The 26208-nt window shown below is 42.5% G+C and overlaps 1 protein-coding gene across 2 annotated transcripts in view; it reads left to right on the top strand.

Annotated features, from left to right (window-relative positions):
- The first annotated feature begins 736 nt into the window (after positions 1-736).
- NIPAL2 (NIPA like domain containing 2) overlaps positions 737-26208 on the top strand; it is a 90186-nt gene continuing 64714 nt past the window's right edge. The window contains exons 1-2 of one of the 2 annotated variants that reach the window (XM_088844685.1): positions 737-991; positions 25465-25533. In XM_088844685.1, the coding sequence (XP_088700811.1) occupies positions 857-991; positions 25465-25533 (204 nt within the window). In that variant the 5' untranslated portion in view covers positions 737-856. The remainder of the gene's footprint in view (positions 992-25464; positions 25534-26208) is intronic. The other variant, XM_055431635.2, reaches the window with a different exon arrangement.

Here is a 26208-nt window from a genome sequence, read left to right as displayed (position 1 = left end):
TTGCTTTGGGTTCGCCAGCAAAGGTCTGTCTAGTCAAAGCTATGGTTTTTCCAGTGGTCATGTATGGATGTGAGAGTTGGACTATAAAGAAAGCTGAGCGCCGAAGAATTGATGTTTTTGAACTGTGGTGTTGGAGAAGATTCTTGAGAGTCCCTTGGACTGCAAGGAGATCCAACCAGTCAATCCTAAAGGAAATTAGTCCTGAATATTCATTGGAAGTACTGATGCTGAAGCTGAAACTACAATACTTTGACCACCTGATGCGAAGAACTGACTCATTAGGAAAGACCCAGATGCTAGGAAAGATTGAAGGCAGGAGGAGAAGGGGACGACAGAGGATGAGATGGTTGGATGGCATCACCGACTCAATGGACATGAGTTTGAATAAACTCTGAGAGTTGGTGATGGACAGGGAGGCCTGGCGTGCTGCGTCCATGGGGTCGCAAAGAGTCGGAAACGACTGAGCGACTGAACTGAGTGTCTCCTTTCACTCCTGTTCACTTTAAGTGTTGACTCGGCGCCGCTGCAGTTGGAAGTGCTCCGGCCTTGGGCGCATCCCGACCCCGCGCGCAGAGAGGGGCCCGTCGTGAGGCCTCTGCGCGCCCAGGCCCACGCGGAGCCGCGGGCCGGGCCGAGCCGCCCCGGGAGGCCGCCGCGCGGGGAGGCCCCCGGGCACCTGGCGCCGCGCGGGGGCGGGAACCAGGTGGCCCGGGCGCGCCCGCCTGGCCCGGACACCGAGCAGGAAGTGGCTCCGGCGCGGCCTCCGCAGGGCGCGCCTCCTCCGCTGCGCCGGCGGGTGCGGCAGGGCCGGGAGGCGGCCGGAGCCCGAGTCCCCGTGAGCGGGCAGCGAGCGCTCATGGCGGCGCCGGAGCCGGGGGACCCCGGGGCCGCCGCCTCGGCCGTGCTGGACGAGCTGGCTCGGAACTTCACGTACGGGGCGCGGGGCGCCGGCAATGGCTCCCTGTCGGGCGCGTGGTACCGCCGGAACCAGGTAAGGGCCGGCCGCCCCGCCGCCCGGTGGGGACCGGGTTGGGGCCGCCCTCCGGCCGACGGCCCCGAGGACACCGGGCTGCCCACGTGGGCAGAGCGGGCACGCAGTTTCCACACCTGGACCTCACTGCCCGCGTTCGGGAAAGCGGGGATGCCCTGGGCAGCCGCCCCCGGGAGTGGGCCACGCAGGCCAGCGGTTCTGGGCCTCTGTGTCCCCAGACATCCCGCCTCTCCAGCCTGTGTCCGCCCTTTTCTCCCAGATGGACTCGAGGGCGTGTGGGGGCAAACCTCCTCCACCCATATTCGCCCCCAGGATCGTTTTACAGTTGAAAACATGAGTGACACTGTATACTCAGAATCAGAGAACTGGTTCAAGGCCACCAGATCGCACCTCTGTGCAGATGCTCCGAGCGTGAATGTGTGTGTGTGTGTCCCCAGTGTGTCGGCTCAGCTCTTCCATTTCCGCACGAGAAACACTGACATTGTCGGGTTGCAGTTGCCAGACTCTCTGGTTGCTCACCGACCCCGTGGGAAAACGTCGTCAGCCTCAACAGCGCCCATGAACGCTGGAAACACACATTTAACAAGATCAAAGAGGGTTGGAGCTGCCCATTTATTTCAGGCTTGGTTTAAGAGCAGGAGGAGGGGCGGAAAGCCCTTCCTCTAGCCACATTTATATTCTTTCAAGAACGAAGGAGCAACTGATCTTGATATGGTGGATTCCAGGCTCCCTTCTGTTTTCATAATGTGTTACTTTGTTCTTGTTCTTTAACAAACCAATAGGTCTTTTAATTTAACAACAGTAGTGTGATTATAAAATATCTGTTGTTGGTCTAAATCAGGGGCTTTAACCAATAATCAAACACCTGGAAGCCTTTATGCTTGCCAAGTGTTTTGAATGTTAGTTTCTGAAATGTTAGAATTTTGTTTTCAAAAATTTAACTCAGAAGATAATTTACTTATATAAAGACAGAATAAACGTGCCCACCTTATTAATTTTCAACAGAGGAGAGAATGTCACTTTGAGTGTGTTTTACCACAAAACATACTAAAACAGGAAAAATGAGAGGACACTGAGCCTATTAGATTCCATTTCTCCTTCCTTCTACCAAGAAGAGTTACAAAGACTGCTTTTCATGGGAAGTTCTTCGAGCATATCTGTTATACTATGCTTATGCTAGCTTATGTTATAAAGCATATTATAATATGCTAATGCTAGAAAGTCGCAATAAAAGTTGACTGATTTTTTGCCTTTTTTGGTAAAGGAATTAAAGAGTTAGTAAATGTGACCTGAGATGGCATCATCCAAAACAGGAGAAAACATTGTTTTCAGAGCGCAAACCTCTGTAGACAATAGTTTTCTTTAATGCTTCCTGGAATTCAAGATTGTCTTGGCTCTCTGACACCAAACATAGCTTATCATGTGACGTAAATGTGAAAACTTAACTTTATGTTTGCAAGGCTTAACTTGCCTTTGACAGTATAGGTTTGTACAGTCTAGAAAGAGTGTATCAGAAATATGCTAATTGAAACTACTCAGCTGACACCTGAACCATAGCTAGTTTGAGGTAAGACTGTATCAACTTTTCCCATTATTATGCAGATTTAGACTATCTTAGAAGATTGTGGTATTTTAACTTTTCATTGATTGCATTTGTTTTTAAGCAAAAGTAAAACTTGATTTTTAAAAATTCATTCAGCAAACATTTTATTGAGCGCCTCTGTGCTAAGCAGGCCAGTAGTAATAAAATGAGATCTAATTTTTCTTTTCTTTTTGGACATTAACTGATTATGTACTGTGCTTAAGTCGCTCAGTCGTGTCCAACTCTTTGTGACCCCATAGACTGTAGCCACCAAGTTCCTCTGTCCATGGGGATTCTCCAGGCAAGAATACTGGAGTGGGTTGTCATGCCCTCCTCCAGGGGATCTTCCCAACCCAGGGACTGAACCCAGGTCTCCCATGTTGCAGGTGGATTCTTTACTATCTGAGCCAGGAGGGAAGCCCTAACTGATTATAGATAGCTGCAAATGGGAGTGGCTTCAAGAAAACAAAGTAAGGGATATAAATTTAGGACTTCCACACTCAAAGTTAACCATGATGACTGGATGGTGGTTTAGTTGCTAAGTCATGTCTGACTCATGGACTATAGCCCACCAAGCTCCTCCCTCCATGGGATTTCCCAGGCAATAATACTGGAGTGGGTTGCCATTTCCTTCTCTGGGGGATCTTCCCAACCCAGGGATCGAACTCCGGTCTCCTGCATTGCAAGCAGTACTCCTGCATTGCTGGCAGATTCTTTACTGAGTGAGCCACCAGGGAAGCCCTGATTACTGGGTAGCCAGAGTTTAATAAATTTTATCACTACTGAAGTATTTGGACAGTGTCTGTTCAGTGATAGCTCAGCTCTCTGTGTGTTTTCAAGAGATAACCATCAGATCTGATAAATTAACCTTACTCACAGAAAAAGAACAACTTCCCTGAAACACATTTCAGGTGACAGATGAATATTTAACAGTGCCTTCTTAGAATCAGTGACATCTAAGGCAAAGATGTGAGTGGTTTTAGAGGAAGAAATCCCCAAACAAGTAATAGGTGGGAGTTCAGTGGGGAAAGTGTTCTAGGGAATCAAGGAAGCAAGGCTTTTGCCCAATCTGCATCACTTAGGCATCTGCCTATACAAGTATAAATGTAATTAAGTTCTGCAAAGGTATTTTCTTTATGTTTGACCCACAAGTTTTCAGTATAAAAAGATAATGCTTCTAAGATGATTATCGAACTCCCCAGTTTGTACAAAGCTGTGGAATATTCAACATAGTCTTTAGACGCAAACTTGTCCTTCCTTCTTGTTATTAGATGCTTGGGGAAACGAGCTATGTAGGTAACTCTAAAGCAAGGTAGTATGTTTTAAGTGTCATGTGAGGGATATAAAGTCCTTTGGGAATTCAGAACAAGGTGGCTTTTAGCAGGGGCCATCAGGGATGTTTTCCAGAGAGGTGCTATTTGAGCTGGACACTTAAAGACAAAGTTTCATTAATGAGAGTGCACAGATGGAAGGCACTCCAAGAAAGGAGAAAATCTGGAGACCAAGGAGCAGCCCACGTGGTCTGGACAGGTGTCCTTCTGAACATTTTTGTACGTAGAGTAGAAGTCAGTGGTCATTCTGGTTGCAGTGGAAAACTGACTGACTGGAAAGTGGAAGTACAGTTTCAGGTCTTAGATATCGGCGTGAGTTGCCTTGAAGGACAGCGGGTTAAGATGTTTGGACTCTAACTGGTAGACAGTGGGGAGCCATTGAAGGTTTTTTGGTGAACAAGGAGTGAAGCAATCAAAGTAAATGCTGCTGCTGCTGCTGCTAAGCCACTTCAGTCGTGTCTGACTCTGTGCGACCCCATAGACAGCAGCCCATCAGGCTCCTCTGACCCTGGGGTTCTCCAGGCAAGAATACTGGAGTGGGTTGCCATTTCCTTCTCCCAAAGCAAATGAAAGACATTTGAATCAGGGTTAGCAGTGTGAAGGAGCCTCAAACAGGCCAACTGTGGACTGAATCCAGCCTGTAGATGTGTCTTGTGTCAAACTGCACAGAGGTTTTAAAATGTTTAATACATTGCCAACATTTTAAAAATGAGTATGTAAGGTTTCAAATTTCCATGATCTTTTTAAACATCAGAAGTGCTAGCAGCTTGGCCCTCTTCCCCACATAATAACTGTGAGGGGGAGTTCACAGCTCTGAACATCTGTGCTCCCCACTTGGGCTCCCCCTCTGCTGTCTTCTCTTTTACCTACTGACCCCTGTAGGCACTTAATTTGCAACAAGCGTCAGAGGCTGTTGTCTAGTTTCTGCTGTCAGCTAGTAGGCAAGGCACACTGGGCTTCAGTTTTCCTTGCTGGTAAACTTAGGCTTAGAATGAAAGACCCACAGTCTTTTTCATGTTATCAGGTTGAATAAATAAGTGCCAATCCAGCAAGGCTATAGAGGGAATGGACAGGAAAGGATGAACGTGGGAAATATTGTAAAGGAGGGGTTTCGTGGCTGTTTCTTTAAGTTTATGCACGTTGCTAAATATCTAAATTCGCAAAGATACTGTCAGAAAGGTTTCTTCTGCATAGGGTGAAATGAATTCAGATTTTTTAATGTCCTTTGTTTGAACTTTTGATTTTCAATGGCTTGCATTTTTAAAGTCAACATATTTAAAGGAAAATTGATACATCTTGGCAGGGAAGAGGGAAATGGAAGAGACTGACATTTGTTATGCGTTTGCTGTGTGACACTTTATAGCTATTATCTCATTCAAGCCCCCCAACAACCTTGTAAGATACATATTATCCTCACTGTTCACGTAAGGAAATGTGTGTTAAATAACTTGCGCCCAGATCTTACAGCAAGTAGGTTTAACTGCAGAGCTATTTTTATTCCATGCCTGAAGGCCATTGCTTAGAAACTGAAGCTTGAAAAGAATGTGGTAAGGGAAAATGAATATGGCTTGTCTCGCTGGACTAAAGAAAAATCACATTGGGTTTTATAGTGCCCTTTTATTGATTTTGCTTTGCTACCATTTATCTCTTTTCTGCTGGTCACTGCATCTGATTGCCTCTTAGAGACAGAAAAGTGTCAAAACTTAGAAATAACCGAAGGGCGAGGTGGAGGTTACTGGTCCTTTCCATTTCCTTCCCAAGAAAAGCCTCTTTTAAAATTTTGTTTATACTTACTGACCTTTTTTTTTTTAACCTTCCTTATATAGCCAATGCGGCATTTTCTCTTTACCAAAGATGTATGTACAATATAAGGCAACAAAAAGGAGGAAAGAAGAAATCAATTACCTCACAGCAACTGTATCAAAGCTTTTGTAACTAATATCATTGCAGTCATCCCATGGTCCTTAATTGAGGAACAGATTCTTAATGCTGTCCTGAATTTGTCACACCACGTTTGCATTTAAATCTACCTGTCATTCCCACTCCTTGTGACCACAAAGGCCGTAGCCCACCAGGTTGCTTTGCCCACGGGATTCTCCAGGCAAGAATGCTAAAGTGGGTTGCCATTTCCTCCTCCAGAGGATTTTCCCAACCCAGGGATCGAACCCGTATCTCCTGCTTCTCCTGCACTGCAGGCGAATTCTCTACTGCTGAGCCACCAGGGAAGCCGATTCCTACTAACTAGTTATAAAGTTGCATTTATGCAATCAGCTAAGTTCAGAAACTCCACCAGTTTACAGGTTTATCTTCGCAAATCACTTTTACAGGGGAAAAAAAGGGGAGAGCAAGGATAGAGATTCTCCTTGCAGATTAAAATACAACTAGAAGATGTGTTAGACAAAAAAGACACCCTCCCTTCACAGTTTTCAGGGATGCACACTTCTGTGGTGAAACCGTAAGGAACCGGAAGGAAGTGATTGCCATGAAGTCAGACCAGGGTTTTCTTGGGGAAGGGAGAGGCTGTGATGGGATGAAGCAAAGGGAGGGCTTTGGGTGGGCACCCAGTTTCTGTTTCATGATCTGGATGCTGTTATGAGGGTGTTTGCCTTGTAGTAATTCATTTTAGTAATTTACTCGTCTATATCAGTTTCTTTGCAGTTGCCTGTATCTATTATATTCTACAATTTAAAACTTTTTTTAAATATTATCAATGCTGTGACTGTCCAACTTGCATGTTTTACCCAGATAGTGTGGGAAATGGTACGCTGTATTCATTTTGTTTGCTTAGGAGAATTATTTAAACAATTTCTTTTTAAAGTGTTGGTGATTGTTCAAATTGGCATTTGAGAGTTTACTATGGAAAAGATGACTTTCCCCTAAGCTATCCTTTTTGTTCTAGGATAGGGTATTTTAAAAAGCTTGGCCTCTTTACTAGATGTATTGGCAATTTTCTTAATTTCTCCAAATCTTGACTTTCTCTATCAAAACGATAATAGCAATAACACTAATAACACTATGTACCTTATAGAGTTGATGTAGGAATAAAATAAGATAATGTATATCAAATAGTTAGCAGTGCCAGACACATAGAAAGCACAGAACAAACACTAGCTGGGGACTTCCCTGGTAGTCCAGTGGCTAAGACTCCTTGCTCCCAAGGCCCAGGTTCAATCCCTGGTGTTCAATCCCTGGTCAGGGAACTAGATCTCACATGCCACAGCTCAAAGGCAACTAAGACCCGGCACAACCAATTAAAGGTAATCTGCAAAAGTGTTTTTTAAAACTAGCTATTATTAGAAGTGTTACAGTCAACCTATGTTACAGGAAGGATCATAAAATATATATTTCTAATGATTAGTCATTATTGAACTTCAGTCAGTTCAGTCGCTCAGTCGTGGACGACAGAGAATGAGATGGCTGGATGGCATCACCAACCCGATGGACATGAGTTTGAGTGAACTCCGGGAGTTGGTGATGGACAGGGAGGCCTGGCGTGCTGTGATTCATGGGGTCGCGGAGAGTCGGACACGACTGAGCGACTGAACTGAACTGAACTGAACTGAATGATTAGTCATTATTGAACTTCAGTCAGTTCAGTCGCTCAGTCGTGTCCGACTCTCCACGACCCATGGACCGTAGCACGCCAGGCCTCCCTGTCCATCACCAACTCCCGGAGTTTACTCAAACTCATGTCCATTGAGTCGGTGATGCCATCCAACCATCTCATCCTCTGTCATCCCCTTCTCCTCCTGCCTTCAATCTTTCCCAGCATCAGGGAATGAGTCAGTTCTTTGCATCAGGTGGCCAAAGCATTGGAGTTTCAGCTTCCGCATCAGTCCTTCCAATGAATATTCAGGACTGATTCCTTTAGGATGGACTGATTGGATCTCCTTGTAGTCCAAGGGACTCTCAAGAGTCTTCTCCAGCACCACAGTTCAAAAGTATCAGTTCTTCAGCGCTCAGCTTTCTTTATAGTCCATCTTTCACATTCATACGTGACTTCTGGAAAAACCATAGCTTTGACTAGATGGACCTTTGTTGGAAAAGTAATGTCTCTGCTTTTTAATATGCTGTCTAGGTTGGTCATAGCTTTTCTTCCAAGGAGCAAGCATCTTTTCATAATTTCATGACTGCAGTCACCATCTGCAGTGATTCTGGAGCCCCCAAAAATAAAGTCTCTCACTGTTTCCATTGTTTCTCCATCTATTTGTCATGAAGTGATGGGACCGGATGCCATGATCTTCATTTTTTGAATGTTGAGTATTAAGCCAACTTTTTCACTCTCCTCTTTCACTTTCATCAAGAGGCTCTTTAGTTCTTCTTTGCTTTCTGCCATAAGGGTGGTGTCACTTGCGTATCTGAGGTTATTGATATTTCTCCCAGCATTCTTGATTCCAGCTTGTGCTTCATCCAGCCCAGCATTTCACATGCTGTACTCTGCATGTAAGATCCTTAAGCAGGGTGACAATATACAGCCTTGACGGACTCCTTTCCCAGTTTGGAACCAGTCTGTGGTTCTGTCTGGTTCTAACTCTTGCTTCTTGACCTGCTTACAGATTTCTCAGGAGGTAGGTCAGATGGTCTGGTCTTCCCATCTCTTGAAGAATTGTCCACAGTTTGTTGTGACGCACACAGTCAAAGACTTTGGAGTAGTCAATAAAGCAGAAGTAGGTGTTTTTCAGGAACTCTCTTGTTTTTTCAACAATCCAACGGATGTTGGCAATTTGACCTCTGGTTCCTCCACCTTTTCTAAATCTAGCTTGAACATCTGGAAGGTCACAGTTCATGTACTGTTGAAGCCTGGATTAGAGAATTTTGAGCATTTAAGTCATTGCAAATGGATATAAGAGAAATTCTGTCACTATTTGATATAACTCTCTCTTCTTTAATCCAGAACCTACTATTTCTCTTACCTCCACTGCCTTCCTCACTCCATTTGATGTTTGCCTCCCCTTCACTCTCCAGACATAGTCGCATTACAGGACACTTCTTGATTGCAGTAATTTCCTAGTTGAAACGCTTGTCATCTAAGGCAAGTGTACTAAGGCAAGGATTCCCGCCATGTCTTCTGCCTCTTTCCAGACTTCTGGATTGGGGAAGGATGGGTGTGTGGCCCTGGGAACAGCTGACAGGATTTGGTGTCGGAAGTGTGATGACATCTCCAGATGCTGACTGTAGTTTAACCAACTAAGGACCAGCACCCCAGCTTGGGAAAGCTCATGCTGTGTCAGTGTTAAGACTTAAATGCTGTTTATTTTAGCTTGGGTGTTTTTGTTTGTTTGTTTTGGCTTTGTTTTTTGTTTCTAAAGGTCCAGTATTCCTCCACTCAGTTGACACCTTTTATAACCTTTCCCTTTCTCTTGGAGGTAATTCTCTGTTCCACCCAAGAGAATTGCACTTTACATAAAGTCAGAACTCTTCAACCCACTGTCCTGGCCCACTGGAGTCTCCTAATTGCCCGGAGGCTGGCAGGTAACACTCCTCTCTCCCCTCCACCTAGTTCTCAGCGTGTTCACACCTGTGCATTTCCTTCATCTCGTCACTTGGCCTGGACCATGGTCACTCCCAGCGTCGTCTCCTGTCGTCTTTGGCGCACGTCAGGAGATGCAGAGTAAACAGGCTTGTGTAGACACAGGCTAGCTTATGTTTAGTCACGAGCTCCATACCTCACCACATGTTGTGTTTGCCCTGGCGTGCCTCCTTCAGAGACCCACCCTGGTCTTGGCGGGTCGTTCCAAGGTCTGCCAGCAGCCGCAGCACTGTGGTTCCCTGAGCCACCCCCCCCCCACCTTCTCAGCACCTCTCAAATGGTTTCCCCCTTTCCGTGACTTGGGCCCCCTGCCTGACCTCTGTAGCTTGCAACAGGGGTCCGTCTCTCTTCTGGCTTCGCTTGGCTTCCCAACCAAGAACTCTTTGTAAGTTAAGAGGCTTTGGTTGGCGAGTCCCAGGAAACCTAACTTTAACTGGCTTAAATAATAGCGGAGATTAATCAGCCTGGATGGCGTGGATGGCCGGAAGAACTCCGGGTCCACGCCAGCCGTGGTCCGCAGGCATGGAAAACACAGGTTTTCCCTCTCCTCTTCCACTTCTGTTCCTCGGGGCCGTTGATCCCACTTTTTGCGGGCTCACCCCTATCGCCTTCATCCTCCCTTTTCATTTTCAGGAAGGAAAGCTTGACTTTCTCCACCAATGAAAATCCATTGCCTTTAGTCTGACTGGACGAGGTTAGGTCCATGTCCTTTCCTGAACCAGTCACCAAGCCCAAAGAACATGAGCCCTTGGGAAGGGCTGGATGAAAGAGAGGTCCTGTAGCCAGGACGAGAGGTACTACGTGGCCCTAACAGCGGTGCCCACTGGGTAGACCGGAGTCCTCCGCCTCTGGTTCACTGTCTTCCTGGGCAGCCACTTCTTCCCCCCAGCTCATCGGAGACCTTCACTTTCTACATCCTGCCTCAGAGGAGCAGCCCCAGAAAAGTCACCCCAGTGTAGCCTGCCTTGTCGTTGTGGGTGAACCAGAGCAGTAATCTCCTTAAAAGCTTAGTTATAGGATCAGTTTCTGAAATATTTTTCTTAGCGTCAACTCTAAGCTGTGACTTATCTCTAAATTCTAGACTTGCCACCCCCACTCATGCTCTCTCCCCCAAGAGGGACTTCTAGAAAAGCCTCTTGTCTTTCTGCGGACAGAAAAGTCAGAGGGTATCCGCTGCAAAAGCAGTATCTCAGTCTTGCCTGTACCTGCTTAGTGATGTCTTTACCATCAACAACCACCTCTTCAAAAGGTAGGAGCCTCCTAAAAGTTTAGTGGATTTAGGTGAAATAGGTGTGATATGTGAGTGCAACGCTGTACAGAGTCCTAGAAGTCATGTCAGCATTGCCGATAATGCCATTCAAGGTTGAGTTCAGTCCTATGAATTCTGGGCAGTCTTTATTTCTTCTTCAGCCTCTGGACTTGCTAGGCTCTGATTGTTCCGGGGCTGTTTGGGAGACAGTGATACTCTGTTCCCTCATTACAGCCCACACTGAGTTTGATCAGCTAGTCAACAGTGATGGCTGAAATGCAGCCAACATTCCACTCAGTAAAAATCACAAGTAGAGGACCCTTCTCAAGAGTATTGGGCAGTGATACCAGAGAAATTGGAAACATGGACTCTGTCCTCAAACTGTAGCCATATGTGGGGTGTGATATACGTAAATTAGATCACATATCCATTTTACCGGAGAAGGCAATGGCAAGCCACTCCAGTACTATTGCCTAGAAAATCCCATGGATGGGGGAGCCTGGTAGGCTGCAGTCCGTGGGGTCGCTAAGGGTCGGACACGACTGAGCGACTTCACTTTCACTTTTCACTTTTCACTTTCACACATTGGAGAAGGAAATGGCAACCCACTCCAGTGTTCTTGCCTGGAGAATCCCAGGGACGGGGGAGCCTGGTGGGCTTCCGTCTATGGGGTCACACAGAGTCGGACACGACTGAAGTGTCTTAGCAGCAGCAGCAGCATCCATTTTACAGGGCTTCCCTGGTGGCTCAGCTGGTAAAGAATCCGCCTGCAATGTGGGAGACCCCAGTCTGATTCCTGGGTCAGAAAGATCTCCTGGAGGAGGGCATGGCAACCCACTCCAGTATTCTTGCCAGGAGAATCCCCAGGGACAGAGGAGCCTGGCAGGCTGCAGTCCATGGGATCACAAAGAGTTGCATGTGACTGGGCAACTAAGCGCAGCACAGCACATACATTATACGGGGGCTTCCCAGGTGGTATTAGTGGTAAAGAACCCTCCTGCCAATGCAGGAGACAGAGGCCCAGGTCTGAGCCCTGGGCAGAAAGGTCCCCTGGAGGAGGGCATGGCAACCCACTCCAGTATTCTTGCCAGGAGAATCCTGTGGACAGAGGAGCCTGGAGAGTTACAGTCCATAGGGTCGCAAAGAGCCGCACACGACTGAAGAAATCTAGCACACACGCAGGCATCCATTATACAATGTACAGTGTGTGTGTGAAAGATACAGACAAAGAATGAGAGTGCGTTAGAAATACTTGAAAAACCACAGCTGAAGGACTGGCATGACGCTGCCCTTGCTTATTCAATCTGATGGGCTGCTTCCATAGTGCTTCCAGGACTAGCATAGGACAGCCACATAATTGGAAGTGAAGAGAGCCAAAGCAGAAGAGGAGACAGTGGGAAGTGCCCTGGATGTGACTGCCTGAGTCACTCGTGGGGAAACGAGTGGTTCTTTGTGAACAAGGTACAAGTGGACCTCGTGTTACAAGCAGCGGCCACAGCCATGAAGCGGAGAGTGATTCTGAGTTACGTGCACAGTGTTTTGTTAGACTTCTGAACTGTACTTGCAGACCCAAATCACAGTCACCATTGATGAGTTCTTTGGGTGTCAGAGGTGGGTTGACTATAAGGTGGGTTGGGGCCTGGTTGCTGGACCAGTGGGATGTGAGAATTTTGCCAGGAAAGGGGGAGCTTGGGGTTAGGGGAATTTATTTGGTTGTGAGTACTGGCCCTTTAGAGGCAATGGAGTGTCCAGGTCACAGTGTCCCAGAGGAGAAAATCTGTATTTGATTCCTGCCTTGATGTCAGAAAGATCTGGCCTGGTGGGTGGAGGGGGCCGCAGGAGTCTTGGGCAGATGTGTGTCAGTAAGAGGCAGTGTCACGATCCCTCCCCCATATTGAGGCAAAAACTCACCCAGGGGCTGGGTCCTGACATAGACAGTGGAGTTTAGTTTCCAGTAGGATGGAGCTGGCAAAATACAGCCAAGTTCAAGGCCGGCATCACTCTCAAAAGGGTCACTTACTCTTGAAACCCAATCAGGTACAGAGGAAAGAGCTGTAATTCAGCGAGCTCCCAGGCTTTCCAGCTCAAGGGAGGAAGCCTCTCGCACACCCTGGGATTTCCCTGCAAAAGGCAGCCGGCAATCCTGCTTCTTTGAAAACAAAGAATGACCGATTTTGTTAAATTATTATTAAGAATATGTTCTTGCAAAATTTGAAAGTTATGGGACCTCATATCGATCTGGATGCAAACAATAGCATTCTTTGTGTTCAGCATGTCAGTCCTTGCTTCAGAGATCCCCTTTCCAATGTTAAACAGGATTGATTTGTTTTGTAATAGACCCAAGTTTAAGATTTCCTTAAGTGATTTCTCACTTTTCTTGACTATTGTTGTTCTCCTTTTAATAAAGTGTTAAAAGCCCCCAAAGGACATCTTATTAAATTTTTCCCATAAATTTGTTCTGCTGCAACTTAAATTTCTCAAAAACAACAAACATGGTGGCTTAGTAAGCTAAGTCAGGCTTATCATTAATGGAGTTCAGTTTTTTAAGATAACGAATGTACAATTATGTAAGTAAGTGTGTTGTTCCCAAGTAAAAGACAAAATGTAACAGTGCTTAATCGTATGGGAAGGCAGTGTGTTGGGCTTTTCTGCCTAGGTTTTTAAGGTTGATTAAAAATTGGCTCAGAATAGCTTGTAGGATAGCAGTGATACACTGTGTTTTGTAACCCTGACTTTTTCTGTTGGCTTTAAATCACCAGATTTGGATCCAATGCTATGAGACTTTCTCAGGATAGAAAGGTTTTATACATACAAAAACCAAGATAACAAATTAAAAATCTCTTCTGGAATGAAAGTTTTTCTTTCTTCATTTTCACGTATGGGATTATAGCTTTAACTTAGTTTGGGTTAGTATTGCAGACAACACAATTATCTACAGGGGCAAAGGAGATTAGGGGTAAGAATAGTCCAACCCATTCAGCATTCTGAAAAGCATTACGTATTTCCAACGTTTGCTGCAATGAATATGAATATTGTTTCTTCGTGGCCCTATTGCAGTTAACTCTCCACATTTACCCTCCTTCTCCTGAGATCCCAAAGTGTCTCCTAACTGGTTTTCCTGTTCCCTGGTCTTGCTCCCTCCCAGTCCATCCTCCACACTGCACCAGGATGTCTTCTAAATGTCTCACTTGAACCTATCCTTCTCTGGTTTAGTATCCTTCGTGTTGTAGCACCACCTGCAGACCCATGGCATAAAAAGGCTGCTGCCTGCCCCTCCAGTCCAGCTATACTGGAGTCATGCCAGTGTAATTAAGATAAAGATCTTGAGACAAGAAGATTATCCTGGATTATCTGGATGGACCCTAAATGCCATCACATGTTACCTTTTTTCTTTTTTTATGAGAGGGAGACACAGGGAGATTTCACATGGAAGAGGAAGGCAGTGCGGCCACAGAGATGGAGGTTAGAGTGATGCAACCATAAACCGAGGATGAGCCAGCAGCCACCAGAAACTGGGGGAGGCGAGGAATAGATTCACTGCTAGAAACTCGAGAGGGAGTGTGGCCCTGCCATCTTGATTTCAGCCCAATGAAATTGATTTGAAGCTTCCAGGTTCCAGAACCATGAGAGAGTTGTTTTAAGCCACCAGGTTTATGCTGATTTGTTACAGCAGCCTCAGGAAGCTAATATACTCTCCAATCTAGGCAGACTTGTGCTGTGTCCCTTCTGTTCACGTGGGTTTTGTAGAGCGTACCTCTATTATAGATTTCACAGGTGGGGAGCTTCCCTCGTAGCTCAGCCAGTAAAGAATCTGTCTGCAATGCAGGAGACCTGGGTTCAATTCCTCTGTCAGGAAGATTCCCTGGAGAAGGAAATGGCAACCCACTCCAGTATTCTTACCTGGAGAATCCCATGGACAGAGAAGCCTACCAGCCTACAGTTCATGGGATCTCAAGAGTCAGACACGACCAAACCACCACCAGGCTGTTCCTGGGCTTCCCAGCTGGCGTTAGTGGTAAAGAACCCGCCTGTCAGTGCAGGAGATGTGAGATGCGGGTTCAATCCCTGGGTCGGGAGGATTCCCCTGGTGGAGGGCATAGCACTGTACTCCAGTATTCTTGCCTGGAGAATCCCATGGACAGAGGAGCCTGGTGGGCTACCACAAGGTCGCAAAGGGTCGGACACAACGGAGCGACTTAGCAGCAGCAGCCATCTGTTATTGGTCACTTTTTCTACCTCTTCTGAGCTTCTCGAGGATTCTTTGCATCCTTTGTTCCTGAAATAGGACCTAATATTTATTAGCTGCTAAATAAATACCAAACGGGTTCATGACTGAGCGAACAGCCTCTGACGTGGACTTTGTCTGTCTCCCGAATCCACCTTCTTCTCTGTGGTCACTTACATTTCATGTCCTTTTCCTCCACCTTGCATATTTTTCCCAGCCAGTGTCTACATGTGGTTTTAAATTGTGCAGTGGTCTTATTTTTTCATTAATCTCTTTCCTTAGTTCAGCCAGCTTCCTATGTATTTCTCGCTTTTTTTTTCTTTCCTTGTTATCATCTTCTCTTTTAAAATGAACCCATATTCTCTTTAAAAAGTTCATTGAGCCTCTAAAGCAGATTTTTTAACTTCTGAGTTTGGAATTTTCCCAGCCTGTAGAAAACTCAGAAGAATAATGCAGTAAACACCGCTGTCCTCGTCTGGAGAGTCTCCTGTTAATGCTCTCCCGCGTTTGGTTGTTCGTGCTCATTCTCTTTGTCTCTCCCTCTCTCTTCCTGTTTTTTATTTATATTGTCACGTATCGTTTGAAAGTAAATTGCACACATTGCGAATCTTTACTCCGACAAATTTAAGAATGTATCGCGAAGACTGTGGATGTCCTGCTGTCCCCTCCCAGCTTTCTGAAAGTGAGATTGCCCCTGTTTACTAGGTGCAAATGCAAAACCACCCCAGCTCATTCCTGAGAGTTTCCCATGAGGTGAGATGAACTGAATACTCATTTCTCAGGCATTATCATCCCCTTTTAGGTTTAGGTTCTGTAAGATCACTTCTTCAGTGATGAGTAGACCTAAATCACTTAACCAGTGATATTTCCCGTACTAAAAACTGGATCTTTCACTTCCATGTTTAGGGATATTTTACTGCCTGGAACAGGAGATAGCATTATTCTAGCTGTGAGTTGAGTAAGACTATTACAGTGTTCAAAACTAGCTCTGAATCTATGGTTCTTTTGAGCCATATACTGGCTCCACCAGGGTCTGCTTCCGAATTTATGTTTTGAAGGCAGAGCCAGAGGCTGGAACAGACTATGACCAACTCCACACGTCTGAATTACCATATCCCATCACCACTGGCCAAACTCCACCCATGGCTATAGGTCAGTTACTTTATGTGAAATATCTAAAGACCATTCTGGCACCAAAAGATAGGATAGAAGATTGTTGCTCCAAATAAAACAAAAACATCCTGAATACTTATTAGTGCTGATATTTTCAAGCTCATTCTCCAGAAATTTTTGCTGTGGCTCCCACCATCTGTTTGCCAAGACATCCTGGAAAAGCCAGACCTTAACCTGCAGTAGTGACAGGTCTGAACCCTACAAAAACAAAGGGCATCTTCCTGTGTTTCTGGTCTGCACTTCGAATAGCATTGTTGAGATGTCGAGCCACCTTTGCTTCTGTGATCTTTGCTTTAGTTTATGTGCACTGGGGAAAAGAAACAGATTCTGCTAAGTTTAAAATTGTGGTAAACGAACATTGTCCAGCCAGACAGTCACCTATTGCAGTCTGTGAAGAAACGGTGGTTCAGATGTGAGCTGGGTGCCTAAGGCCAAAATTGGTCTGGTATCTATCTAGCTGTGTGACTCTGCGCAAGTCGCTTTTCTTCTCCAGCTTTCGGTTCTCTTTCCTGACCACCAGTCTCCAGATCAATAGGGAGGGGAGAAAAGGGGTTAGGGGGAGGAGAGGCACCTAAGCTTCCATTAATTCTAGTGTGCTGGAAGGCACATAGCACTCTGCATAAAGTAATGAGGTAGACTAGATGTCTCTTAATTTAAGTGGAAAGTTTATAAGGGCTGCTCGCTATATGCAAATGACACCACTGACTTCTGATGAGGATTCTATAATCATTAAAGCACATTTACCAGAGCCTCTAATTGGAAACAGGGTTTAGTAGTGCTTCAGTTCAGTTCAGTTCAGTCGCTCAGTCTGACTCTTTGGAACCCCATGAACCGCAGCACGCCAGACCTCCCTGTCCATCACCAACTCCTGGAGTCTACCCAAACCCATGTCCATCGAGTCAATAATGCCATCCAACCATCTCATCCTCTGTCATCCCCTTCTCCTCCTGCCCTCAATCTTTTCCAACATCAGGGTCTTTTCAGATGAGTCAGCTCTTCACCTCAGGTGGCCAAAATATTGGAGTTTCAGCTTCAACATCAGTCCTTCCAATGAACACCCAGGACAGATCTCCTTTAGGATGGACTGGTTGGGTCTCCTTGCAGTCCAAGGGACTCTTACCTCAAGTTATTCTATGTCCTTGAAGGTAATTAAACCACCTTTTTTGGGAAAACATTGCAAATTTGAACTTCCCCATCTCAACCAATTAGGGACATTAATGAAGATTTACTGAATTATTACTATTTACAGGTATGTGTCAAATATATTTAATGAGTATGCAATTAACCTTGAATAACTAGGTAAAATTTCATAAAAACAAAGAATAAGATATACCAATTTGTACTGTGCACAGGCATACCTCTGAGATATTGCATTTTCAGTTCTAGGCCACTGTAATCAAGCAAGTATTGCAACAAAGTAAGTCACATGAATTTTTGGTTTCCCAGCATGTAAAAGTAATGTTTACACTTGCATAGTCTATCAAATGTGCAATTATGTTGCATTTTGTATTGTGTCTTAAAATAAAACAACAACAACAGCTTAAGTACCTTAATAATTTATTGCTGGGACTTCCCTGGTGTTCCATTGGTTAAGATGCCATGCTTCCAATGCAGAGGGCCTGAGTTCGATCCCTGGTCAAGGAACTAGATCCTGCATGTCTGCATGTTATAACTAAGACCTGGCACAGCCAACTAAATTTAAAATATATATATATATATTATTGCTGAGAAATGCTAGCCATCATCTGAGCCTTCAGTCATAATCTTTTTGCAATAGTAACATCAAATATCACTGATCACAGATAATCGTAACAAATACTATGATAATGAAAAAGTTTGAAATATTTCAAGAATTACCAAAATGTGATACACAGACATGAAGTAAGCAAATACTGTTAGAAAATAGATGCTAAAAGGCCTCAACGCAGGTTGCCACAAACCTTCAACTTGTATAAAGTGCTTATCTGTGAGGTACAGTAAAGTGAAGTGCAGTAAATGAAGTATGTCTCTATTAGCAGGAAACTCTTTCTGACACCTGCCTTGTACCTGTGTATTTCAGTAGATATGAAATAGCTAGACTTTAGAAGACAGCCGGCAGCTTTCTATTGCACACAAGTGGACCCTTAATTGTTGAAATCTGAATTCTGGGACAAGCTTGTTTTCTCATGAAACTGTTTACTGAATTCCAACCCCAGCTGATTATAAAGTACTCCGTTTGAGATCTTCCTAAGGCCAAAAGTCAAAATTTACTATTTCTAGACAGTTTTTAATCAATCTGAGAGTAGTTCAGTTCAAATAGCATTTAATAATCAACTTCTCTGTGCCAGAGACCTGTGCTAGTTATTAGGGTTACAAAGATGAGTTGGCAAGTCACAGCTCTGCCCTCAAGGAGCTTATAGTCTCGAGGGGAAATATACCTGTAAAGAATAATTATAGGGACTTCCCTGCTGGTCCAGTGGTTAAGAATCCACCATGCAGTGCAGGGGAGGGGATTTCAATCCTTGGTCAGGAACTAAGATCCCACCTGCCACGGAGTAACTAAGCCCATGCCACAGCTTAGAGAGCCTGTGTGCTGCAACAAAAGATCCCACATGATTCAACTAATACCCAATCAGTTCAGTTCAATCACTCAGTCTTGTCTGACTCTTTGCGACCCCATGGCCTGCAGCATGCCAGGCCTCCCTGTCCATCACCAACTCCTGGAGTTTACCCAAACTCATGTCCATTGAGTCGGTGATGCCATCCAGCCATCTCATCCTCTGTCGTCCCCTTCTCCTCCCACCTTCAATCGTTCCCAGCATCGGAGTCAGTTCTTCGCATCAAGTGGCCAAAGTATTGGAGTTTCAGCTTCAGCATCAGTCTTTCCAATGAATATTCAGGACTGATTTTCTTTAGGACAGACTGGTTGGATCTCCTTTCAGTCCAAGGGACTCTCAAGAGTCTTCTCCAACACCACAGTTCAAAAGCATCAATTCTTCGGCACTCAGCTTTCTTAATAGTCCAAAAATACAACCAAATAAATATTTTTTAAAGATAATGATTATAGTACAGTTTAATATATGTACTGATGGGCATGTATATTCTGACCTCAAAGGGAGGTCAGCAATGCTGAACTTGAAGATAGATCTGAGGAACTTCTCCATAATTCAGTACAAAGAGATAAGAATTGGAAAATATGAGAGCTATTTTAGGGAAAAAAGAATTATAAAGTCTAACATACTTGTAAGAGGAGTTCCACATGGAAAGGATAGAGAGAACCATAGATACTGGATTGTAATTGTGTAAAATGTTGACATCGAGGGGAAGGCAGAGGAAGAGTGCATAGACCCACCTCGACATTTCTTTGTAGCCTACTTTGAATCCATAACTATTTCAAAATTGAAAGTTAAAAACATTTAACAGTAGTTACTAACAGAATATAAATAAGATATGTAACTTCCCTGGCCAGAAGAATAGGGGAAAGAAAAGAATAAAGAAAACTCAGTCATCTCAACAGGATTCAGGAAAAGAGAAATTAGAAAGCAAAATAAAAAAGATAACTGCAAAAACAAAAATGTTGTCGAAATAACTGAAAATATGTTTATAGTCACAGTAAACAAAATGGAGTCACCTCCCCCTTTTACAGACTGTGTCAGGGTTTTTTTTAATCCAGTTATTTTCTGTGTATTAGAGACGACTAAAATATGACACAGAAATGTTAAAGTGATGTGGAAAATGGCAACTATCAAAAGAAAGTAACTATTAATATCAACTAAAATAGATTTTGAAGAAAAAACATGGAGATTAATACTTAATGATAAAAGGAACAATTAGCTGGGACGATAAAACAGTCCTGAACCTGTATACACCTGGCACTATGGTCTTAAAAATATAAAGCAAAGCTCATTAGATATAAAAGGAAAAATGGGTAAGTACACATTTGAGTGTATGTTTAATATACCTCCCTAGGTAATTAATAAACAACCCAACATTTAGTAAGAATAGCAAAGATTTGAGCCATGAATTAATGGAGATAGATGAATAGATAAAATATATAAAATACATTAACTCAACTATTAAGTACTTTTTTTTCACACATATATGGAGCACTTGTTGACCCTACACCAACCAGTCACAAATTTTAATTTATACAGTATAATAGTTGAAAGGCAAATGTTAATTTATACACAGCATGTTTTCTGCCCACAACTCAGTAAAATTAGAAATTAGCAACAAAGTAATCATCAACACCCCATTCATTTAGAAATATTGAAAAACACACCTTTGAATAATATAGGCTCAGATTAAAATAAGATGATCGTAAAATATTTAGAACTAAATGCTAGTGAAAACTGTGGATGCCAAAGCTATGCAGGCAGCTAAAACAGAAAGTATACTTAGAAATGAGTATCCCTATTTGCATATATTACTGGATAGAAAGAAGCAGAAAAAGCTAATGAGTTAAGAGTTCAAATGAAGAAGACAAAAAAAAGAAAAATTGAGTAAACAAAATGAAGATATTAAAAATAAATCAAGAAAAGAAAGAAATACATTTATGTTAGCCTCAAAAAACAGTCATTTATCTCTGGGAGGGAGAAGAGACTGAAGTAGAGCTAGTTACATTTGTAGCATTTTATTTCTTTGGGCAAAAAAAGTAAATGCCTGTGTTTTTAAAATTATTTTATTCTTTGGTAACAACTTTATTGAAATATAATTCACATATCATATAACCTACTCATTTAAAGTGTACAGTTCACTGAGTTGTACAAACGTCACCACGATCAACTTTAGAACATTTTTATCACCTCAAAAAGAAAGTCACAGCCTTTAGCTGTCATGCCCAAGCCCCTCTTCCTTCCAACCCCTAACAACCACAAATCTGTCTCTATAGATTTGCCTAATCTGGACCTTTCATCTAAACAAAATCTTAAAATATGTGGTCTTCTGTGACTTAATTCTTTCACCCAGCATAAACTTTTCAAGGTTCACTTAGGTTGTAACATATTTCATTGCTTCATTCATTTTTATGGGTGAATAGTATCCCATTGTATGAATATACCACATTTTCTTGTCTGTTCATTAGTTGATGAACAATTGAGTTACTTCAACTTTTGACTAATCTGAGCAATAGTGGTATGGAGATTTGTGTACAAGTGTTTGTGTGGACACATTTTCATTTCTATTGGATTTATACCTAGGAATGGAATTGCTGAGTCAAATGTAAATTCTGTGCTTAACTTTTTGAAGAACTGCTGGACTGTTTTCCAAAGTGGTTGCACCATTTTATATTTCCATAAGCAGTGTGTGAGAGTTCTGATTTATCTACCTCCTTACTAATGCTTGTTATTATCTGACTTTTTATTATAACTATCTCATTTGGTATGAAGTGGTTTATCACCATGGTTTTGATTTGCAATTCCTAATGACTAGTGGAAATAGATGGGGAAACAGTGGAAACGGTGTCAGACTTTATTTTGGGGGGCTCCAAAATCACTGCAGATGCTGATTGCAGCCAGGAAATTAAAAGACGCTTACTCCTTGGAAGGAAAGTTATGACCAACCTAGATAGCATATTAAAAAGCAGAGACATTACTTTGCCAACCGAGGTCCGCCTAATCAAGGCTATGGTTTTTCCCGTGGTCATGTATGGATGTGAGAGTTGGACTGTGAAGAAAGCTGAGGACTGAAGAATTGATGCTTTTGAACTGTGGTGTTGGAGAAGACTCTTGAGAGTCCCTTGGACTGCAAGGAGACCCAACCAGTCCATTCTAGAGGAGATCAATCCTGGGTGTTCATTGGAAGGACTGATGCTGAAGCTGAAACTGCAATACTTTGGCCACCTCATGCGACGAGTTGACTCACTGGAAAAGAGTCTGATGCTGGGCGGGATTGGGGGTGGGAGGAGACAGGGACGGGAGAGAATGAGATGGCTGGATGGCATCACCAACTCAATGGACATGAGTTTGAGTGAACTCCGGGAGTTGGTGATGGACAGGGAGGCCTGGCGTGCTCTGATTCATGGGGTCGCAAAGAGTCGGACACGACTGAGCGACTGAACTGACTGACTGAACTGAACTGAATGACTAGTGATGTTGAACATCTTTTCAATGTGCTTATTAGCCATTTGTCTTTTTTCGAGAAATGTCCATTCATATCCTTTGCCCATTTTTAATTGGGTCATTTGTCATTATTACTGCATTGTATGAGTTCTTTATAGATTCTAGGTATAAGATGTATGATCAGATGTATGATTTCCAAACATTGTCTCCCATTTTGTAGATTATCTTTTCACTTTCTTGCTTATGTCCTTTGAAATACACAATTTTTTAATATTAATGAGTCCAATTATTTTTTTCTTTGTTGTTTATGCTTTTGATGTCTCATCTATGGGAATCCATGGCCAGTCTAAGGTCACAAAGATTTACCCTTGTGTTTGATTCTGAGAATTTTATAGTATTGGCTCTTACGTTTAGGTCTTCGGTTGATTTTCAGCTGATTTTTTTGTATATGGTATGAGATCAGCAGCCATACCATTTTACATCTCCACCAGCAGTGAATAAGAATTTCAGTTTCTCCACATCCTTACCAAAGCTTACTATTATTTTTTTAAATTGTTTTTCATTTGCCTTTTGCTCATGATTAGTGCTGTTGAGCATTTTTTCATATGCCTATTGGCCATTTATGTGTCTTCTTTTTTTTTTTTTTTTCAGTAAGTGAACTCTTGCTACAGGCTGTCCAGTGAATGTTTCAGGGGAACTATAACCATTTTGGTTCTTGTTCAGTCTAAAATTGTGTTAGTCTTTGCCATTCACGACAAAATGTTATCTGGAATTGAACATCTTTGCCACTTGAACAACTTGTTAACACAGTTCTACACCATTCTACATTTTTGCAGTTTTTTTTTAAATTTATTTTATTGGAGGCAAATTACCTTACATTAATATATTGGTTGGTTTTGCCATACATTGACATGAATCCGCCCTGGGTGTACATGTGTTCTCTTTCTTGAACCCCCCTCCCACCTCCCTCTTCCCCATATCCTCCCTCCATGTCATCCCCGTGCACCAGCCCCAAGCATCCTGTATCATGCGTCGAACCTGGACTGGTCACTTATGATAATATACATGCTACAATGCCGTTCTCCCCAATCATCCCACCTTCACCCTCTCCCACAGAGTCCCAAAGGCTGTTCTGTATGCCTATGTCTCTTTTGCAGTCTCGTATACAGGGTTCAGGTTACCATCTTTCTAAATTCCATATATATGCGTTAGTATTTATGTGTCTTCTTTGGAGAAAAGTCTATTCAAGTTCTTTGACCATTTTTCAGCTGCATTGTTTATTTTTTTGTTGTTGTTCAGTTGTGGGAGTTCTTTATGTATTTTAGATACCAACCTTTATCAGATATATGATTTGCAAATATTTCCTCCCATTGTGTGGGTTGCCTTTCACTGTGCTAATAGTGTTCTTTGATGCACAAAATATTTCACTGTTGATAAAGTCCAACTTATCTATTTTTTCTTCTGTTGCCTGTGCTTTTCATGTCATATCCAAGAAATCATTGCCAAATCCTGCTAACCAATTTCTAAACTCTAGGCCTGGTGGTGTTTAAACTACTCAGTGAATCATTTAAAGAATTTTGAAGTAAGTTATTTCTATTCACCAATTTACTTTTATAATTACAGAAGATTTTCATAATTACTCATTCAATCCCAAACTTCTTCTGAATTTTTATTTTCCTGATTACTGCCAAATGTACTCAATTGTAAATTGAAAGCATGGAAATAGCACATTATATTATGATACAATTGTTCCCCATGAGGAACAGTGATCAAAATTGTTGCCAACTGCCTTTATTAGGAAAAGAAAATTCTTAACTGATTAAAGACTATGGATATTATATGTCAGCTATTAAATGGGTTTTCAGCTTTTCTGCTTCATTTTTTTAAAAATACTGAATTTCACTTCAGTACGCATAATAAAGTTCTAAAACTTCAAAGACTTTTGCATTCTGAAAAGGGTTCCTTGTGCTTGTAATGTTCATTTGAAATTCAAATAATGCTTTGGAATTTGAAGCTAGTTAAAAGTTCTGTACTAAAGAAGAAGGGGGAAGAGTCCTTCTATCATTACTAATTTTTACTACTAGCAGATATTACATCTTTGTACGTAGATAGTAGCAGTAAATGCATCTTTTGAAGTTATCAAATAATACATATGCTATCTATAGTAAACATCTTGGGCAATGTGTCAGAACTTATTTTATTAACCTCTGTAGTTCCTGTTTTAAACCACTATATACTTTTTCAAGCAAGTGTTTTTTTAAGCCCCTCATTGTGTATAGTAGATGATGTAGAAGACTCAGTGGAAGTCTGAGACGATCCTCTTCCCTTGGAGAATTTGCCATCTCTTGATAGAGCCTGATGATACGCATGACAGTATAAAAGAAGAAATAGGGACGTGCACCATTTAGATTCTGAGACATTAAAGATGGGCTGTGGTGTCTGAGACGGTTGTAAGGAGGTGGAGCTCAGGTGGCCAGGAGGGTGAGGTCTGTTTGGAAGGGGCTGAGGGAAGGCGATGCTGCCTGGGTGAGAGGAATGATGTGAGCAGGATATGACATCCGACTGGAGAAGACGAGAACCAGGTGGACAGCAGGTGCTGTGGACAGCGGGTGTTCAGGATGAGGATGGATTAGGGGGAGCTGGAATAGTAGTTTTATATTCCATGTAGTTGACTGTAGAGAGGAATTGTGCGTTCTTGAAGGGGAGCAGTGGAAAATTTAGTCTGTCTCTGGTAGAGTTCATAACACTTTAGAGATAAAGGGATTTTGGAAACATCTTATCCAACAACCCCTGTCTACTGGATCCAGGGAGCTGAAATAGCTTGCTCAAAGTTGCCTATCAGAAAATAGCCCATCTGAATCTCAGATTCATCCTTTAACTCCAAAGCCAATGATCTTTCTTTCATACCACAGTTTTCCAGAATATCTTCCCATCTACAAGAATGTCTTAAGAGAAAGCAAAGAGGGAAAAAAGCACTCACATACTTGAGGCAATGAACACCCCAATCAGAGGGGTTGCTGAGGAAAACTGAAAACAGGATAAGTAGAAACATCTTAGTGGGAAAAAGTGAGAACCTGATGAGTATTTATTTTAGTAAATGGAGCAAGTACCTAGAGAATTAAATATAGACTGAACTAGTTCTAAAAATTATTTGACTAAAGTGAGAAATTAATCCTAATAAAACTGTTATCCATATTCCAAATGACCCTGGCAAATGGGTGCTATGGAAATATTTGAAGAATGAATGAACAAAGAAATGGATGTATCAACTTAAATTTTTGTAGGTTTGTTTTTTCTGGTAAATACTTTACACGTGCTATTTAAAGAAAGCATTTTCTTTTATAGATTCACCTTTTTGGAGTTTTGCTGGCCATTTTAGGAAACCTGGTAATCAGCATTTCCCTAAATATTCAGGTGAGAAGAAGCTTATTTTTCTAACTCTGTGGTTTGATCCGGGGACACATTATGACTTTAATAAGCCTCAGACACTCTTGCCTTCTTCCTCCATTAAAGAAAGTGTATCTTATATCCTTATTGATATAAAGATAGATATAGTGCTGACTGGATTGTATTCATGTTTTTTCTTCTGATTTTAAAAGAAGTTAAATGTTTTTGTGAACCTCTTATTAATATTGTATACCCCAGTCAAACTTCATGTGAATTTGTATCACACTGAGAAAACATGTTCATAATGTTGGCATAAACCGAGATTTATTTTAATGTTCTACATTTTCTTATACTACTTGTATTATTTTCTGAATAACTTCTGAAGCTTTAAAAAAAATTTTAAAGAACAAATTTTAAAGTTATCTAGAATTATACATACTTCTTAAAGAAGTGAGTTCAGTTATAAAAATCAAGAGGGAAATAGGGCTTTATTTAATAGCCAGTTTTTCAGGAATTCACATGTTTGCAATAAAAGAATATACTCAAACCAGATATAAATGAGTTCCTCCATCCCAACCCTCTGCTACCAGAGTTTTCTGCCCTGTTACATTTATTGTGGTAGCTACTTTGACTCATCCTAAGATATGCTTTCTTTAAATCCCTTTTCCAAAGGTGTTTCTTTAATAATTTATTATATTTATT

Source organism: Moschus berezovskii, chromosome 16, assembly GCF_049115385.1.
Source record: "Moschus berezovskii isolate FMDL1 chromosome 16, NW_MosBer_1.0, whole genome shotgun sequence".
In the NCBI taxonomy this organism is placed as follows: domain Eukaryota; kingdom Metazoa; phylum Chordata; class Mammalia; order Artiodactyla; family Moschidae; genus Moschus; species Moschus berezovskii.
This window is presented reverse-complemented; position numbering and strand designations above follow the sequence as displayed.